Source organism: Peromyscus maniculatus, chromosome 22 (genome assembly GCF_049852395.1).
Source record: "Peromyscus maniculatus bairdii isolate BWxNUB_F1_BW_parent chromosome 22, HU_Pman_BW_mat_3.1, whole genome shotgun sequence".
Classification (NCBI taxonomy): Eukaryota; Metazoa; Chordata; class Mammalia; order Rodentia; family Cricetidae; genus Peromyscus; species Peromyscus maniculatus.
The window spans coordinates 16,413,210-16,432,545 of NC_134873.1; the positions used below are offsets into that span (position 1 = coordinate 16,413,210).

The following is a 19,336-nucleotide window of genomic DNA, read 5'->3' on the forward strand; positions in this document are numbered from 1 at the left end:
TGTACCCCCCACCACCCACACCATATCTGTGCAATACCTGAGGAGGCCAGAAGAGGGCACCAGATCCCCTGTGACTGGAGTTAGAGGCCTTTGTGAGCCACCATATGGGTGCTCGGAATTGAACTGAGTCATCTGAAGTGACAGCCATATTCTTAACTGCCGTGCCTTCTCTTCAGTCCCTAGGGTGATGTTTTTATCTTGACCAATTTGACTCATGAATTTCTGAATGTTTTATAAATTTCCCAGATGCCTTTTTGTTAGTGATTTCCAGTTTAATTTTTGGGATCAGAATGCATACATTGTATGATTTCAATACATGTAAACATATTTTATGTGATAGATGTTCATTGTGTGCTGTAAGTAAGAGTGTGGAATCCCAGCACTTGGAAGGCAAAGGCAGACAGAGCTCTATGAGTTGGAGGTTAGCCTGGTCTATATAGTGAGTTCCAGGCCAGTGAGGGCTACATAGTCAGACTCTGTCTCAAAAAAAAAAAAAAAAAGTGCATGGGGGTGTCGGTGAGTAGGAGTTTTTCTGTCTATATATTAAAAATAATTTTTAAGTAAATAGGCATTAAATTTTCCAACTAAAATATTAAGTATTTAAATTTTTTCTATTTCCTCACTTGCAGAAGCTCTTTCTATATAGTTGTTGTTCCTATCAAGCTTGGTCTTGTCATACTCAATTCAGGTTGTGGACACGTATATTCATGTGTGGCATTTCTGTTAGTGTATATGTATAAGCAAGCAGGTTTCAATGGTATAAGCATTTGACTTCAGAAAATGTTATTATTGCCAAGAATAAAGCAACAATTGTAATTTACCTTCTCTGTGTTACAGGAATAGACTTTAAGATCAAAACAGTTGAACTACAAGGAAAGAAGATCAAGCTACAGATATGGTAAGTGACAGGTTTACTCACTTCACGTGTTGGTGCCCGCTGCTTAGGGTTTATGGTGAGATTCCCCTTTGCCATTTGTCTAGCGTCTTCTAGACTGCGCTCCTGAAGCAAGCAACAGCGGCTTCCAGGAAGGAAAGCACTGCCGTTGACTTGAGAGCCCATGCACTGTCTGTGCCTGGACTGTGTGACTCCACAGTGTCTGTGCCTGGACTGTGTGACTCCATGGTGTCTGTGCCTGGACTGTGTGACTCCACAGTGTCAGTGCCTGGACTGTGTGACTCCACAGTGTCTGTACCTGGACTGTGTGACTCCACAGTGTCTGTGCCTGGACTGTGTGACTCCACGGTGTCTGTGCCTGGACTGTGTGACTCCACAGTGTCTGTGCCTGGACTGTGTGACTCCACAGTGTCTGTGCCTGGACTGTGTGACTCCACAGTGTCTGTGCCTGGACTGTGTGACTCCACAGTGTCTGTGCCTGGACTGTGTGATTCCACAGTGTCTGTGCCTGGACTGTGTGACTCCACAGTGTCTGTGCCTGGACTGTGTGACTCCACAGTGTCTGTGCCTGGACTGTGTGACTCCACAGTGTCTGTGCCTGGACTGTGTGACTCCACAGTGTCTGTGCCTGGACTGTGTGACTCCACAGTGTCTGTGCCTGGACTGTATGACTGCACAGTGCCCTGAGCACACAGCTCCGCCAGCCCCGCGTGAGGGGCCGAGAGGGAAGAAGCTGTCTTGTAGCACTCCTTTTACAGCATGTCACTGGGAGTAATAGTGTTTACAACATTCTCTCCACTGTGCATCTTTTATTTTATGTGGGAAAGTTCTGCTACTGGCTCATAATTTTAGAAACCCGACCACACTATGCTAACTAGACTGGTAAAGACGACAGTTCAGATATTTAACCTCAGTTTGCTTACTGGGTTTCAGTGTGTTGGGTGAGCCGTGGTTCTGCTGGCAGCCGCCACTCTGTCACAGAGGGTCTTTGGGAAGTGCTGTCTTACAGCATTGCAGGAGCAAAGATATGCTTATTATTCTAGAGCACTGCATTAGACTTGGACTGTGTGAGACGTTCTACAAATAACTTCACCAGCAAATAGGCAGCTCTAGCCCTGAGCAAAGGGGTTGTTAGTTGCCAGTTAGTCCAGAGGTAGTGAGGCAAGAACAAGAAGCCTTTTCTCTTGGTTTGAAGTGAGTTGTTTGAGAGATGGCTCAGTGGTTAAAACATGAATTTCTGCAGAAGACCCAAGTTCAATTCCCAGCACCTACATCAGGCTGCTCACAAACTACCTATAACTCCAGCTCTGGGGAATTTTGATACCTTTGGCCTCTGCAGGTACGTGTGTGCGTGTGTACACACACACACAAATGAAGATAAAATAAAATAAAAATATACCGCTCATTGCTAGTCTGCAGAGGCTGGGCATTGTAATGAGAATCCATGTGTGAAACTCAGGAAAGGATAGGTGGAGAAAACCAGATTGAGCCCAGCATAGTGTCTGTAATCCCAGTTTGGGAGAAGTGGAGACAGGAGGATCAGAAACTCAAGGCTACATACTAGGTTCCAGGATAGCCCTGGCTACATGCTACCATATTTAAAAAACAAACAAGGTCATTTGGTTAAGGTACAGTCATTGAAAAGTGTAAATGTATAAAGTATGCAAATTAATGGGACACAGAAAACTTTAAAAGATTAATAACTTGGGTTATTCTAACAGAAATAGGAGGTAATAATTAAGTGTTGTGTTTCTGAAAAATGAAGACAACTTTTTAAAAACAGGCACAGTGGGGGCTGGAGAGATGGCTCAGTGGTTAAGAGCATTGACTACCCTTCCAAAGGACCCAGGTTCAATTCCCAGCACCCATATGACAGCTCACAGCTGTCTGTAACTGGAGTTCCAGAGGACCCGACACCCTCACCCAGATATACATGCAGATGAAACACCAATGTACATAAAATAAAAATAAAATAAATTTAAAGAAACAAACAAGGCTCAGTGAGATGGCTCAGTAGGGAAAGGTGGCACCTCCAAACTTAAAACCCGCATTTGACCCTCAGAACCCGCACGGTGGAAGGCAATACCTGCCCCCCCCCCACCCAAAGTTGTCCTCTCATCTCCACATGTATGTCTTGGCATAGATTTGCCTCTCCTCAAAAAATAGGAAAAGAAATGTTTTAAATAAATCAGCCAGGCATGGTGGCATATGCCCTTAATCCCAGCACTCGCTTGGGAGGCAGAAGCAGGCAAATTTCTGTAAATTCGAGGCCACTCTGGTCTACAGATCAAGCTCCAGGACAGCCAGGGCTGCACAGAGGAACTCTGTCTCAAACAAATAAACAAACAAACAAACAAACAAACAAAGACAGACAGACAGACAGACAACTGTTAGCCACAGAGTCATTTTCCTGGCCAACAACTCTATCATCCTGAGGATCCTAAAGTCTTCTGTGTACTCTGTACTGGTGACTTTACCCAGAGACAGTGAGTGGCCTCATTTCAGCACTGCTTCCTTTCCCTACTGTGTTAGTTAGGCGTGATTAGAAGGACTTTATAACTAATTACAGGAAATTAACAGGCTGAGATGAGCAGAGTTGCAGTGACCAAATACCTTGCAAAGGACTCTAGAGTCCTCAGGATGATGGAAATGTTGATCAGGACAATGTTTGTGTGGCTGACAGTGGCTGATGGAGCATTCAACACCCTGAACAACATCATTGTTGCAGCCCTCGTGGAAAAAAAAGCCTTGAACCTGGTCTGCTTGCCATCACGAGTCTGTTCCTGCACTGACAAACCTAGGCGCCGAGGAGCTGGCTCAATGGTTAAGATTTTACTGTACAGATAGGAGGACCAGAGTTCAGATCCCAGAACCCACTTACCTACTGAGTAGGTGGCAGCACTGGCCTGCCATTCCAGTCTGGAAAGGTAGAGAAGAGGTCTTCAGCAAGCAGGCTCTGGAGACTGGCCATATTGGCAAGCTCTGGGGTTGCTTGAGTGACCCTGTCTTGATGAATCATATGGAATAACAATCAAGACTGATACCTGATATCAACCCTGGGCCTCCACACACAGACATGCACACCATAGACACACGGAAATGGGAAAAGAAAAAAAAAACAAAAAACAAAAAACAAGAACCCCTCACTCTTGAAGACATCCCATCCCCTCAGGAAGAACTGAAGGAGCTTCTTGGGGGATTAGGAGAAGGGATCCATCTCCTCCAGGACCTTGATAGCCTTGGTCTTGGTCTTATCTCTGTAAGTTCTGTAGCCAGTCACTGCTGCTGACTCCTCCCTTGGGAGAGCCCCAGTCTCCCTGGCCCTTCATTTTTTTTTTTTCCCAGTCATTCTCGAGCATGCCTTGTGGTTTACATTTTAAATTAGGTGTAAGTATGTCTGTGTGTGGGTGTGTGCTGCGCTGGCAGAGGTAAAAGGCATCAGTCCCTGGACCTGGTTTCGAGCCATACAACAGGAACTGACCTTAGCTTTGTGACTGTGTGCGCGCATGCTCTTAACGCTGAGCCGTTTCTCTATCTCCCACAGTGCCCTGTTTTAAAGGTTTTCAATATCCGTTTTTTAAACCTGCACTTTTGATTTGTTTCGTAGTAGGTTTATTAAGACATGATTCACATGCTACTTTACCAGTTAAAGTGCCCAATTCAGTGGTTTTTAGTTTAGTCACAAGATTGTATAGTCGTCATTACAAATTTAGAATACTTAACTCTCAAAAGAAACTCTGCACTTCCACACCCTGTTCTCCCAAACCTTAGTAGTTTGCAGTCTGTCTCTTAGCTCTTCCTGATAGTTTGACTAGCTGCTGTTTCTCTTAGCACGTTAATCAAGATTCATCTGGTTTATACATGTGTACAGGCACCACTGCCTTTCCATGTCTGCACTAGTATAAAGTGTGTGAGGGTATGTGTGTGTGTGTCTATCAGTCTGTGTGTGTCTGTTGCCCAAGGAGGGAGAAGAAGGCATCAGATCCTCTGGAGGTAGAGTTATAGACCACCACTTGTGAGTCACCTGATGTAGGTTCTGGGAACTGAACTTGAGTCCTTTGAAAGGGCAGCACAAACTCTTAACTGCTGAAGCAGTTCTCCAGTCCCATGTTTAATGTTTGGAGCAAAGGCCAGGCTTAGCTAAAATATCTGAATAATTCTATGTTGCTACCAGTAACAGGTGAGGGTTCCAATTTCTGTAGGTCCTTGCCAACATGCCTTTTTTGTTATAATCACCCTAGAGAAGTTGAAGTGGTATCATTGTGGTTTTGGTTTACTTTTCATTTCTGCTTGATGATGATGTTGGACCTCTTAAATATTTATTGACCATGTAAGCATATATTTGTGTAAAAATGCATTTATATATTTTGCTTATTTTTAAATTTATTTGTGTATTTTATGTATATGGTGCTTTGTCTGCATGCATGTCACACCAGCAAACATACCCTGCCCCCTCCCATGAATTAACTGACAAAGGTATATGGAAGAGCACAGCAACTACAGATAGTCTCTAGAGATGTTGGCTGAGGAGAGGAGTGGGTGGATGTGTCTCAATGGTGGATCTCTTGTTAGACATACCTAAGCCATGATGAGTTCAGTTTTTAACACTAAAAAAAGTTTGCCAGGAGGTTTTGTTTTGTTTTAAACATAGACAAGCATCTTCTAGAATTACATAGACTAGTATAGCTAAACAGTTTTAACAAAGTGCACTAAGAAGAATCAGTCATATGATTTTTAAAGGTGTTCCCCCCCCCCCCCCCCCCCCCCCCCCCCCCCCGCCGCCACACACACACACACACACACACACACACACACACACACACACACACACACACACAGGGGTTCTCTGTGTAGCAGCTCTGGCTGTCCTGGAACTCACTCTGTAGACCAGGCTAGCCTGCCCCTGCCTCCTGAATGCTAGGATTAAAAGCATGGGCCACCACACCTGGCTTGCCCAATGATTTTTAAAGCATTTTATTTAGCAGCAGTAGAGCAAGACAGTATGGTAAAGAGGGAAGACATAGACATATAGACTATTAAAACAGAATAAAGGGAGCCAGGAAGCTGGTTCAGTGAATAAAGGTACTTGCCATCAATTACAACTGAGTTTGATCCCATGACCCACAAGGTGGAAAAAGAGTATCCTGCCCTGAAAGTTGTCCTGTGACCTCCACACATATACCATGGTGTACACATGCCCTTTTACGCGCGTGCGCACACGCGCACACACACACACACACACACACACACACACACACACACACACATATATCCAATAAGTAAATATAATTTAATTTTTTTGTCTTCATGTATATATGTATACCATGTGCATGCCTGGTGCCTGTAGAAGAAGGTGTCAGATCTCCTAGAACTGGAGTTACAATGGTTGTGAGCCGTCTGATGTGGGCTGGGAACAGAACCTGTGTCCTCTGCAAGAGGAACAAGTCCTCTTAACTGCTGACCCATATCACCAGCCCCGACATGTAGTTAGTGTGCAGAGAAGTATTTATACATATACAAGTAAGTGAAAGGCAAGAATGAAATCTGAATTCTGTCTTAGATAATACTAATGTCAAGTTATAGTTTTGCTACTACACTACAGATACCTTTGGGTTACTTTATGGGCAAGGCATGGTGGTGCACACCTTTAATCCCAGTAATTGGAAGGCAGAGGCAGGAGAATCTCTTGAGTTTGAGGCCAACCTAGTCTATGTAGCAAGATCGAGGCCAGCCAGGGCTGAGTAGTGAAGCCTTGTTTTAGAGAGGGATGAGGTAAGAGCAGGCACACAGCTCTGCTGTTTAAGAGCACTGGCTGCTCTTCCAGAGGACGACCCAGGTTCAGTTCTTAGCACCCACATAGCTTACAGCTGTCCTCAATTCCAGTTCCAGGGGATCTGGTTCCCTCTTCTGGCTTCTACAGGTGCCAGGCATGCACAGGTTGCATATACATACAGGCCAACAAAACATTCAAACGCATAAGATAAAAATAATTTTTAAAATTACTTTTACAAAAAAACTTGCTGGGCGGTGGTGGCGGCTGTGCACACCTTTAATCCCAGCACTCCGGAGGCAGAGGCAGGAGGATCTCTGTGAGTTCAAGGCCAGCCTGGTCTACAGAGTGAGTTCCAGGACAAGTGCAAAACTACACAGAGAAACCCTGTCTTGAAAAACAAACATAAAACAAAAAACCCAAAAACAAAGGTAGTCTTTGGATCTGATGCCCTCTTCTGGTTTCTGAAAGGCACCAGGCAAGCATGTAATGCGTATGCACTCATGCAAGCAAAACCCTTACACATTTACATAAGATAAATTAAGATGCACAGTTAAAGAGAGGGGGCTGGAGAGATGGCTCAGTGATGGAGAACACTGGCTGCTCTTTGGAGGACCCAGGTTCAAGTCCCAGCATCCTTATGGCAGCTCACAACTAACTGTAACTCTAGGCCAAGGAGATCTGATGCCCTCTTCTGGCTTCCATGGGCACAAGGCACATATGTGGTACACAGACATACATGCAGGCAGAACACTCACACACAGAGAAATAGAAATACTTTTTAAAAATTCATACAATGAGGTGGAAAACGTGGAGGTGGGGATATAGTACAGTGGTGGATTACTAGCGTGTGCAAGACCCTGGCCAGGCTGCAGTGAGTGAGTGAGTAAACTAACAAACAGTGGTCTTTAATGATCTAAGAATTCCACATGCTTCCGTGTTTATTATGGGAGTAAGATACTGAGAAAAATGGATCCAGGAGTTTTTATATGGCTGGTGGGTATTTAAAGAATTTCAAAACAGTTTTTGTCACTTGCTACTGTTTTCTTCCTTTCAGCTCAGCATGAGTAGGTCATTAATTACTGTAGCACGAATCTCAAAAATCCTTATTAATAAAATCAAACCTGAGGCCAGGTATTGGGGTGAATGCTGGAAGATCAGAGAAGCAGAACAAGCCACAGCTTCCTCAGCTGATCCTGTTTCCTCAGACTGGATGTCTCTCAGCTGAACTGTGCTGCTCCAAAGCCAAATGCTTAACCAGCCAAATGCTTCTAGTTTCTGGTCTTCACACCTTATATATCTTTCTGCTTTCTGCCACCACTCCCTGGGATTAAAGGCTCACTTTCTGGGATTAAAGGTGTGAGTCACCATGCTTGGCTGTATCCTTGAACACACAGAGATACAGGTAGATCTCTGTCTCTTGGAATGCTAGGATTAAAGGCGTGTGCTACCACTGCCTATCCTCTATGTTTAATATTGTGGCTGCTCTGTTCTCTGACCCCAGATAAGTTTATTAGCGTGCACAATATTTTGGGGAACACAATACCACCACAGATTACCTCCAACTATGAAGTGTGGAGCTGGCCATTCCCAGGCTGCCAGCACTTTGGAGGCTGAGGCCGGTCTGTCTCAAAGAGTTCAATGAGTGCTTGTTCTGTTTCCCTTTGTGGTCAATGGTGAATTTCAATCTGTACTTTTGCTACTATTCAGGTTTGTCCTTTATTTGAAGAGGAGTGATATTAAGATGCTTCAATCAATTCTTGACTGTTTGTTTCAGGGACACAGCAGGCCAAGAGCGATTTCACACCATCACAACCTCCTACTACAGAGGAGCAATGGGCATCATGCTAGTGTATGACATCACCAATGGCAAAAGTTTTGAGAACATCAGCAAGTGGCTTAGAAACATAGATGAGGTAAGACCTCGGAAGTGCTCAACCCTCCCTCCTTCGCCAGCTGAGTAGTTGATCTTCAGACTTTCGTTCAGAAGTTCTGTAGATAATAAGAACTACCGGTGGTAATTGTTTTTCACTGAATTGAATTGAATGATTTAAAATTTTTGAGTTATGGAAACGTTATATTGGTTCTTGACATTTTGACATGTTTACATATAAAGACAGTAAATCTAACCAAAAGGAAATAGTACTAAATGCATGTGAAGTTAACAGTTTTTTGTAAGCTGAACTTACATATCAAAGCTCATCTATTTCATTGCTACAGCTTTGAGACTTCCTGTTGGAATTGTTATTCATGCCATATTGCTGTCCTCTAACATTTACATTTTACTAGGACTTTGGAGGGATACATGAAACAGAGTAACTACTTGGCTATAGAAATACTCAGGGAGGGGCGCTTTAGACCCAAGATGTTAGTTACCCTTAGCCCAGTTCTTGGAGGCTTGATCTCATGTTACTTCTAAAACACGGAGATATTTGTGTGAGGTGTGTAGATGTATGTTTGGTATAGACCGGGTTACGCTTGTCAGGGCACACAGGTAGGGTCAGAAGACAACCTTCTTCACCTTTACACGGCTCTCAGGGACCCGGTTCATGGTAACAGGCTGACACAGCAAGCTCTGCTTCGCTTCTTTTGTCCTGTTTGTTTTTTTTTTTTTTTTTTTTTTTTTTTTTTTTTTTTTTTTTTTTTTTAGTTTTTCGAGACTGGCTTTCTCTGTGTAACCTTGGCTGTCCTGGAACTCAAAGATCCACCTGCCTCTACTTCCCAAGTACTGGGATTAAAGGCGTGCGCCACCACTGTCCAGCTCACAGCAAGCATCTTGATCCACTGAATCATCTCATTGGCTTGAAGCTCTGTGTGTGATTTACGAGTATTGTCTGTTTTGTGGATGGTCTTGCCAGTGTCTTTTGACTCATCTCAGACTGGTCTCGAACTTTTAATCCTCCTGCCTCTTGCAGCTTCCTGTGTAGCAGGCAAGCAGTCTACCAACTGAGCTACCCAGTCCTTTTCACTCTTCTGCATCCTTGTAAGGCAGGAAAGAAAAGTGAGGTCGCCTAATGGGACATGGGTTGAGAAAGCTGCCCCATATCCCAGTCTGGTTGAAGTTCTGCCAAGTGACTGCCAACATAGTTTACTGTGTGGGTTCCCTACAGAGAGAGACTCTTCTGTATAAAGACATTCCAATAAGGGTTTTAAAATGGTAGTGACCTGTGCTTAAAGTCTTGGCATATGTGAGATGTCAAGTATGGCCTTCCTCCTTTCCTAGATATTAGCTTGTCATTTTCTAAAAATTTTATGACTTAAACTTCCCTTACAGTGAAAATGTATCTTAGCTCCCTGTTAGTGCTTGTGGTTTTACCTTACCAGTCTGTAATCCTCCTATCCAGTGTGTCTCAGAAATCACCCTGTGATGCCATTTACAGAAAAAGGGAGTGGAAACAGGTGGCAGGTCCCTTAGAACAAAGTAATTTAAAAACCATCAAAAAACCCCAGGCATGGTGTTGCATGCCTTTAATCCCAGCACTTGGGAAGCAGAAGTAGGCAGATCTGTGAGTTTGAGGCTCCCAAAGCTACACAGTGAGACTTTGTTTTTTTTTAAGCCACAAATCAAATGTCTAATGGTTGTTAGATGTGACTCTTGAAATCATGTCCACAGTTAGCTATGCACAGTTCCTTCCCCAAGTGCCTCATTTTCTACTAACTTCTGTGCCTCAGTGTATGTTCACGATCTCTTAGTAACTTCAGCTGTTTCACACTGACTTGTCCTGGGATTCTCTCTTTTTAAACAATGACTTTTACTTATAGGAATGCACCTGTATGAGTAAATACCATGTGTGGGTACCCACTGACTCCAGAAGAGATTATCAGATACCCTGAAGCTAGAGTTACAAGTGGTTGTTGTGATTGACCTGGTGTGGGTGCTGGGAACTGAACTTGTGTTCTCAGGAAGAACATCGAGTGCTCTTAGCTGCTGAACCACCTCTCCAGCCCAAAGATGAGAGAAGCTGTTTTGCCAGGTTATGCTGAAATTCTTTACTGCAGTGAAATTAATGCTGCCACTTGGTTGCACGAAAGTTTTGGTTTAGGTTTTTGTTTGGTTTTGGTTTTGGTTTTTAAGTCAGGGTCTCACATAGCCTAGGCTAGCCTCAACTCTGTGACCTTAAATCCTTGATTCTTTCATCTCTGCCTTTTTTAGACTTAGGTGTATGAATGTTTTGCCTACACATTTGTATGTGTGCCGATTGCGTGCCTGGTGCCGTGGAAGTCAACAGAGGCCCTCAGGTATCCTGGCCCTAGAGTTACAGGTGTGTGTGTATGTGTGTGAGCCACCATGTGAATGCTGGGAATCAACCTGGCTCCTCCGCAAGAGCAACAGTGCTCTTGACTGCTGAGCCAGCTCTCCTACCCTGGCTTAGATTTAATTTAATGAGTGAAGAATTTTTAAAAATTTATTAAGTATGCAGTATCCTGCCTGCATGCCAGAAGAGGGCACCAGATCTCATTATAGGTGGTTGTGAGCCACCTTGTGGTTGCTGGGAGTTGAACTCAGGACCTCTGGAAGAGCAGTCAGTGCTCTTAACCTCTGAGCCAACTCTCCAGCCTGAATGAAGAATTTTTTATACCATTTGATTTGTAAAAATGGGCGGGGGGGGGGTATTGCTGAGAAGTGAGTGTCAGCAATTTTTTAGGAACTTTTCTTCTTAGCTTTGCTATAGATAATTCTTCTTCTAAGAGGGATGGTAGTTAGGAAGGAAGGAAGGAGGCCTGAGCCGAGGTCATAACTGCAAAGGTTTCCCATACCGATAGGAATATGTTTATAACTAAGCAGTGTGTCCCTGCTGGGTGTTGCCACTGTTGTTCATTTCTGTAGCACGTCAAAGCATACACGTGCACAGCAGGCACAGGCTCGCTCTTTCCCATGCATGGATCTGTGTCCCTGCACTTACATGCATGCCACACGCACAGACACGTGGAAAAGGACATGAGTTTAGGAAACATACAGTCATGTTCAGAGAATAGTAAGTCATAATTCATGTCACAATTTTATCCCGTTTCAGCATGCCAACGAAGATGTGGAGAGAATGTTACTAGGAAACAAGTGTGACATGGACGATAAGAGAGTTGTACCTAAAGGCAAAGGAGAGCAGGTAAGCGTGAACTGTGGAAGGGATGGAACTCCACTGCTGTGGCTGTGGTGCTGCCGTGCACTGGGTGGCTCCCCCGGGTCTTCCAGAAAGGGCTCTTTGGAAGCAGCGGTCACTTACCCCGTGAGCATCCTTTCCACTGCACGGGTAACATGGGGCCAGAGCCCCATCCGTGCCCCCTGTGTGTCAGCTCCGAGAGCTGTCCGGAAGAGCGCGTCAGTGACTGGTTTGTTGTTTGCATCTGAGAACTTAAGGAAACGTGTCAGTTATTAAGATTCTGAGTTTGATAACTAAAAGACCATGGCAGGCGGAAATTGGGTATATCACACCGAGCTCTTAATGTAAGGACACCGTACCTGATTCAGAATATCTGAAATGAACTCTTGCGGTGGAGAGAGTTGTTTCATTATCTACCTCTCTTGTTAAGGTCTTGACCCGTTAAAATGATCTGGGTTGTGTGTTCTAGTTGACACCACTACCTTCAAAGGAAATGATTATTCCCTCTGACATGTTAGTGCCACCAGTTGGCAGCCCATGTTTGGCAGTTGCATAACGTTATTTTGCTTCTATTTTAGATCGCAAGGGAGCATGGTATTAGGTTTTTTGAGACTAGTGCAAAAGCAAATATAAACATCGAGAAGGCGTTCCTCACATTAGCTGAAGACATCCTCCGAAAGGTAAGTTCCTTTATGCAGTGACACTTTTGAATTATTTTGTCTTGGTGGTGGTGGTAGGAGTCGTTTTTGTTTTTGTTTGTGCCAGGGTCCTGCGGCTCTTGTTTCTCCTGTCTTAGCCTTCTGGATGCTGGGGTCACCCCACAACCTCCTGTTCTTTGTCTCCTACATACTGTGTTCACATAGAAGGTGTGGGTTTGGGTGCTATAATTCCTAAAAGATCACCCATTATCAATATCATCCTCCAGAATGAAGGGACTTGGAGCTAGATGTCTAGAAAACCCGTGGAACCTGAAGTCAGTGGTAGCTGTTGGTGTCCACTGTCTGCTCCCTAGTTCACACTGCTCCCCTGCAACTCCCTGTGCCTGGTGTGTGATGTTGGTGATGAACCCTGCAAAAAGAAGGGGAATTGGGGCTGAGGGTGTAGATCAGTGGTTCTCAACCTGTGGGTCATGACCCCTTTGGGAACCCTCTGTCCAAAAATATTTACAATTCATAATAGTAGCAAAACTGCAGTTGTGAAGTAGCAATGAAAAGAATTTTGCCTGAGCAGGTGTCTCCATGACGGGTAAGGCGACCTGCTGACGTCCCACACAACCTAAGTCAGAAGCTCATTTTTTAGTAAAAGGGGGACCTGTAGGGCCCTGGCCCCCATTTTGGGTAACTGTTGCCTTGCTTGCTGACCTTGACATCCTCCCTATGCTAATTCCCTGCCAGTTCCACCCTCCTGAATGCTTAAGGGAAGTTCCTTGTCTGTGTATCCTGCATAATGGGCGTTAACAGCTTAGATGCAAGATTGTAAAACATCAGTAGCGAACTTCTGTCCTCTGGGGTTCTCCCATTGTGCTGTAAGCCTGTATTTAAGACCTCTTCCCTCCTTCAATAAATAGCATTCGGCAATAAATAAATAAATGAATGAATGAATAAATAAATAATTAAATAAGAAAAAAAGAATTTTATGGTTGGGGTCACCACAGCATGAGGAACTGTTTTAAAGGGTCGCAGCGTTAGGAAGATTGAGAAGCATGAGTGTAGATCATTTGTAGAATGATTGATTGCCTAGTATGTGGGAGGCCCTAAGTTCAATCTCTGGTATTCAGAGAGTGAGAGAAGTTGAGTGTAGGTAAGTGTATGAAGGCTATTCATAGTGTATTGAGTGGTGGCAAGCAGGTTAGAGCCAAGTGCAATGGCAGGTTGATCACATGTTGAGGCCAGCCTGGGCTATAAAGACAGATCCTGTCTCAAATTTTTAAAAAAAGATCAAATGAAAGATAATGGTTTCATTTTAAAAGATTATATGATACACTACTTCTGCTAGGAGAATATGCAGTATATTATATTCTATGCAGCATGTTGTGTAATGCTTGATAAAAATGAGATGAGGCTAAAAAAAAGATTATATGATACCAAACAGCTAGATGTATTTCATATAGCAAAGGTTACATATATCAAACGAAAATCTGGAAAGGTAGGTTTTTAAGAAAATCCTTTTTTTTTAAAAAAAAAAAAAAAAAAAGATTTATTTATTTTGTATATAGCATGTATGACCAGAAGAGGGTGCCAGATCTCATTATGATGGTTGTGAGCCATGTGGTTGCTGGGAATTGAACTCAGGACCTCTGGAAGAGCAGTCAGTGTTCTTAACCTCTGAGCCATCTCTCCAGCCCCAAGAAAATTCTTTAAATTACACAAACGTTTTAAAGTGCTGCTTTTGTTTTGTTTCTTTTTTTTTTTTTTTTTTTTTGGTTTTTCGAGACAGGGTTTCTCTGTGTAGCTTTGCGCCTTTCCTGGAGCTCACTTGGTAGCCCAGGCTGGCCTCGAACTCACAGCGATCCGCCTGGCTCTGCCTCCCGAGTGCTGGGATTAAAGGCGTGCGCCACCACCGCCCGGCTTGTTTTGTTTCTTAAGCATTGATTGTTTGGCCTGGAAAACAGCTCAGTGTCAGAGCACATCTTTGGCATGCTCGAGGCTCAGGGTCCTGTGCTGTCTAAGTTTGCATAGTCCAGGCCAGCCAGAGATAGGCAGTAAGATACCCTATCTCATAAGAGAAAGAAAATTACAGCTCTTTCATACATGGAAATGCCATGGAAACCGACTTTGTAAGCTAATCTGTTTAAAAGATGAAAGAGAATGTCTGAAAGCCAAGTGCATTTGGGTAACTGAGGCAGAATTTCATAGTGAGTTCAAGGCTAGCCTGTATATCACAGTGAGATCCTTTCCTAAAAACAAAAATAAAAAAACTGCTGAGCATAGTGGCGCACGCTTTTAATCCCAGCACTTGGGAGGCAGAGGCAGGTGGGTCTGTGAAAGGCTAACCTGGTCTACAGAGCAAGTTCCAGGGCAAGCCAGGGCTACACACATAGTGAGACCCTGTCTCAAAATCATCATCATAATCTCCCCACATTTAAAGAATCCCTTGTTAACTCTTCTCTTGGTTAGTGCCAGATTAAAGTCTGCTTCATAAACTGAATTCATATTGTGACTCTCCAGCGTTTTACCAAGAGATGTTCCTTTGTCGAAATCTACACAGATCTCATTAAGTTAGAGAAAGCCTGACTGAGCTGTAGTGAGTAAACCTCAGTCCCACTTACCCCGGGGAGCCACAAGTCCCCAGAGAAAGGGAGGGACTCCTACACAATTGTGTTTCCTTTCCTAAAAACCAAAGGGCCTGTCTGAGCCGCCTCTTTACTTTCTGTGTATCTCCCTTTGAAGTTGTTCCATGGAGCTGAGTTCTCAGGCACACCTTAGCTTTTAAAGTTCTGTTGTGATGCTCTAAGAAACATGTGCAGGATGTTGGAGAAATGCAGAATAATAGAAAGGAGAAAGCCACCCCTAAGAGTTAGACCGTTAACATTTTGGTGTGTCCTTGGAGCTTCTTCTAAGTCTTGCCCACCCAAACTCTGTAACTGCATTTCGCCCCCTCCCTTCCACTTACCCATGATTGAGATCGCCTTTTGTTTGGCTGCTTTTTGAGACAGCTTCCTCTGTGTAGCCCTGGCTGTCCTGGAACTCGCTCTGTAGACCAGGCTGGCCTTGAACTCACAGAGATCCACCTGCCTCTGCCTCCTGAGTGCTGGGATTAAAGGCATGTGTACCACCACCGGCCCACAAAGGTTACCTCTTTTAAAGCACCAGTTAATGCAGACCTGTCTGAAAAGGCAAATAACTGAACAGATAAAGGCTCTTGGTGTCTCTAATGTTAGACATGACCTAACATTGCTTTTTGTGAGTTGTGAATATTTTTTATATGGAGGGGACAGGATTTGCATGAGATCTACAGCGCATTGTGGAGCTCAGAGACAACATGTAGGAGTCAGTTCTATCCTATTGTATGGTCCCAAAGAGTGAACTCAGTCATCAGGCTTAGAAACACCTGCCTTCCAAGACAAAACAAAACACAGGCCGGGCGGTAGTGGCGCACGCCTTTAATCCCAGCACTCGGGAGGCTGAGCCAGGTGGATCTCTGTGAGTTCGAGGCCAGCCTGGTCTACAGAGTGAGATCCAGGACAGCTACACAGAGAAACCCTGTCTCAGAAAACAACAACAACAACAAAAACACAAGTCTTGTATAGTCCAGGCTGACCTAGAATTCTTCATTTTCTGTCTTCTGGGATTACCAGCATGTGCTACCATGCCTGGCTTAATGATGCCAAGTACTAAGTATTCCCGTGACAAACCCGCTCAGAAGAGTTAGGCAGGGATGGTTTGAGACGCTTTAGTAAGTGTTGCCAGGAGATGTGTGTCACAGGCCACCTAAAGGACAACAGAAGCAGTTTCCAAGTGGAGACTCTGGGTGGGTGGGGAGGGCGGCGAGCTCCTCCTGTGACCGTGACTGCCTTTTGTTGTATAGCTGATACTGATGACTCTCCCGTGGAGTCTGTCGTCCGTGCAGTGTTCCTCACGGTTGCCTCCTTGTGTTGTTGCAGACCCCTGTAAAAGAACCCAACAGTGAAAACGTAGACATCAGCAGTGGAGGAGGCGTGACGGGCTGGAAGAGCAAATGCTGCTGAGCTCTCTCCTGTCCATCTGTCGCCATCCACCATCCGTTTCTCCTCTTGCTGCAAAATAAAACACTCTGTCCATTTTTAACTCTAAACAGATCTTTTTGTTCCTCATCTTAACTATTCAGTCCACCTATTTTATTTGTTCTTTCATCTGTGACTGCTTGCGGACTATTATAATTTTCTTCAAACAAAAAAAATGTATAGAAAATCATGTCTGTGACTTCCTTTTCAGATGTATTGCTCAGCTCACCACTGCACTTCGGTTGTATTATAGTCCAGTTCTTATCAACATTCAACTAGAGCAATCATTTCAACTCTATTCTGCAAAATTGTATAAGAATAAAAGTTAGAATTAACAATTTTATTTTGTACAACAGTGGGATTTTCTGTCATGAATAATGTGCTTGAGTCCCTATAATCTATAGATGTGATAGCAAAGAAACAAAAGCCAGGAAGCACTCATTTTCGCCTTGAATCTGTCCGTGGGGTTAATTTTGTCCTGTGCCTTATGTGGAAAGGAACTTCTTCGGTTCTTCTTTTTTTGTTTGGAAGCATGTGCAGGAGACATTTCACCCAACATGAGCCCGTTCAGATGCTCGCGGTTTGCTCGGCTGTAACTTTCACAGTAGTTAACTGAGGACAAAGGGTGAGGCACAAGTGATACTTGATTTGCAGTCTCGTTTCCAGTGGCCTTGACATTGAAACCGATTCCTGCCACCAGGTCCCTCGGCCACTCTGTCCCTGCGTCTCATCTTTCTGCATGCCGCTTTGTTTGCCCACTGCTCCTGGTCTGAGTTATTTAAAGATGAAAGGTTTGTCGAGTTGAACATACAGCACTGATTTACCTTGCTAAGTAAACGGAAAGATAAATTCTAACTGCCTACTATCAGATGTCAGTTAATCGGTGTCGGCCCTCGTTGACTCTCCTGAAACTGTCCCGCTGTCTGCCTTCTGTTCCTCCCCTCCCCCTTGCCCTCCCTGTCTGTCCATTGAGTTTATGAAATGGAAGAGTTAATTGCATGCACTAGTGTTTGGAGGGTGTTGTGGTTTGTCTTTCTAATTAGGTATATATCCTATTCACTTTCCTAGAATAAACTTCTTAACCTGAATTTGAGTAGTCTCCACTCTGGCAACTCCTCTGGCAGGCAGTTCGGTAGCCCAGGAAAGACTGGTTCTGAAATAAAGAACACGAAGGAGGAGTGGATCTTAGTGACCTTTGCCAAATGTATTGAGATTTGGCCTCTGAAGAACACTTCAGCGTTAAGTTGTCTTTACTGTAAGATTTAGAAATACATTATAATATTATTAATGTCCCATCTTTACATCCTCTTGGAAAACTTGTATTACCTTGGATTTTTAAAGAACACAAAGGACAGCGAAAGGCTTCTCCTGTAAAGCTGAGATCTCTGGCGTTCTGACCCTCGCCCCTCTTCCTCTTTCTAGTCCCGCTTCATTGCTTCTCATTAGGACAGGGTAGGCTAAGTAAGTCCCCTATGCTGCTGGCATCCTAAGATGATACCTTTGTGGAAATAATTGTGAATAGCATGATTCATTTCGAGCAGAGGCTGAGTTTAGGACAGCAGCTTCCATTGAAAAGATTTCTGTGACACGCATTTTAATGACCTCTTGGCTCACACAAACAATATAGGGACATATCTGCTAAGAGAACCCATGCATTTTTCAGATAGTGCCCTAAAGACAGTTTTATATGCCTCACTGGTGGCTCTTAGTTTTCTTCCTCCCTCACTTGACTTTATCATTGTTTACTAGTAAAAAGCAACATTGCCAAATAATCCCGGATTTTCCACTCTGAAGAATGCAATGTCGACGCTTTTGAAGTTGTAGGTTAAACCTGCTGTCTTGGGTCCTCGCTGTTTGTGTTCTTCCCTCTCTGGAATGTGGCAGTTGCCGCTCACTTTAAACCTCTTTAATTCTTGATTCAGTGACTTAAGGTTTGGAGCTACACACTGGGATTTTGGCTAACAGACTGACAGTTTCGTTGTTTGCATAATTATAATCGGCATTGTACAGAGAAAAGATATGGCTACCTTTTGTTAAATCTGCACTTTCTGAATATCAAAAAAAAAAAGGGAAATGGAGTATAAATCAACTTTTGTATAATCTGTTTGAAACCTGAGTTTTCTTTGCTTACTCTTAGGGCTTTGTCCCCTTTCTGTAAGTCTCTTGGGATCTTGTGTAGAAGCTGTTCTCATCAAACACCAACAGTTCAGTCCATTCTCTGGTACTAGCTACAAATTCGGTTTCATACTTTACTTAACAATTTAAATAAACTGAAATATTTCTAGATGGTCTACTTCTGTTCATATAAAAACAAAACTTGATTTCCAACTGTGTGGTTTGGTTTTCATTTCTTTTTGGATTGGAGGGTTGCTTCTGAAAACAATACACGAGGGCATCCTGTTAAGCGTGGTAAAGATAGAAGGGAAGTCATTTTGTCAGAGTACAGAATATAGAAGGCGCTTGGGAGAACTGTGTAGCAAACTGTATTTTAAACCCGCAAGGAGCTCTGGGACATGAATCAGGGTCATCCTGATGACAGGATGACTGCCCTGGTCCTCTCCAGCTCACGCTCTTCACTGTGCCAAGGGCCAAGTGAACCGAGGATGACCGAGGGCACCCAGGTAGGCTCTCAGTCCTGAAGGACGGTGCAGTCGTGTTTAGACGGTGACTGTCCTCTTTCTTGAAAACTTTTTCCAGCCCCATGAACCAGGGCTTGGGGCCTGGCCTTGTGTATGGGCAAAAGCGGTGTTCAACCCCATGTTAAGGCCTGGTCAGTCAAGGAGTGTGGCTGCTCGTCTCTGCTGAAGAATCACGCAGAGCTGTTTCATGTGTAGTTTCCAAGAGTCATCTGAGTGTTTTCAATGCTGCCC

General features: G+C 43.9%; 1 protein-coding gene across 1 annotated transcript in view; it reads left to right on the top strand.

The window, feature by feature from the left end:
- Rab10 (RAB10, member RAS oncogene family) overlaps positions 1-18,794 on the top strand; it is a 53,206-nt gene extending 34,412 nt beyond the window's left edge. The window contains exons 2-6 of the mRNA XM_006994284.4: positions 838-898; positions 8,443-8,581; positions 11,681-11,770; positions 12,343-12,444; positions 16,368-18,794. Coding sequence (XP_006994346.1) covers positions 838-898; positions 8,443-8,581; positions 11,681-11,770; positions 12,343-12,444; positions 16,368-16,451 — 476 coding nt within the window. The 3' untranslated portion in view covers positions 16,452-18,794. The remainder of the gene's footprint in view (positions 1-837; positions 899-8,442; positions 8,582-11,680; positions 11,771-12,342; positions 12,445-16,367) is intronic.
- The last annotated feature ends 542 nt before the right edge of the window (positions 18,795-19,336 follow it).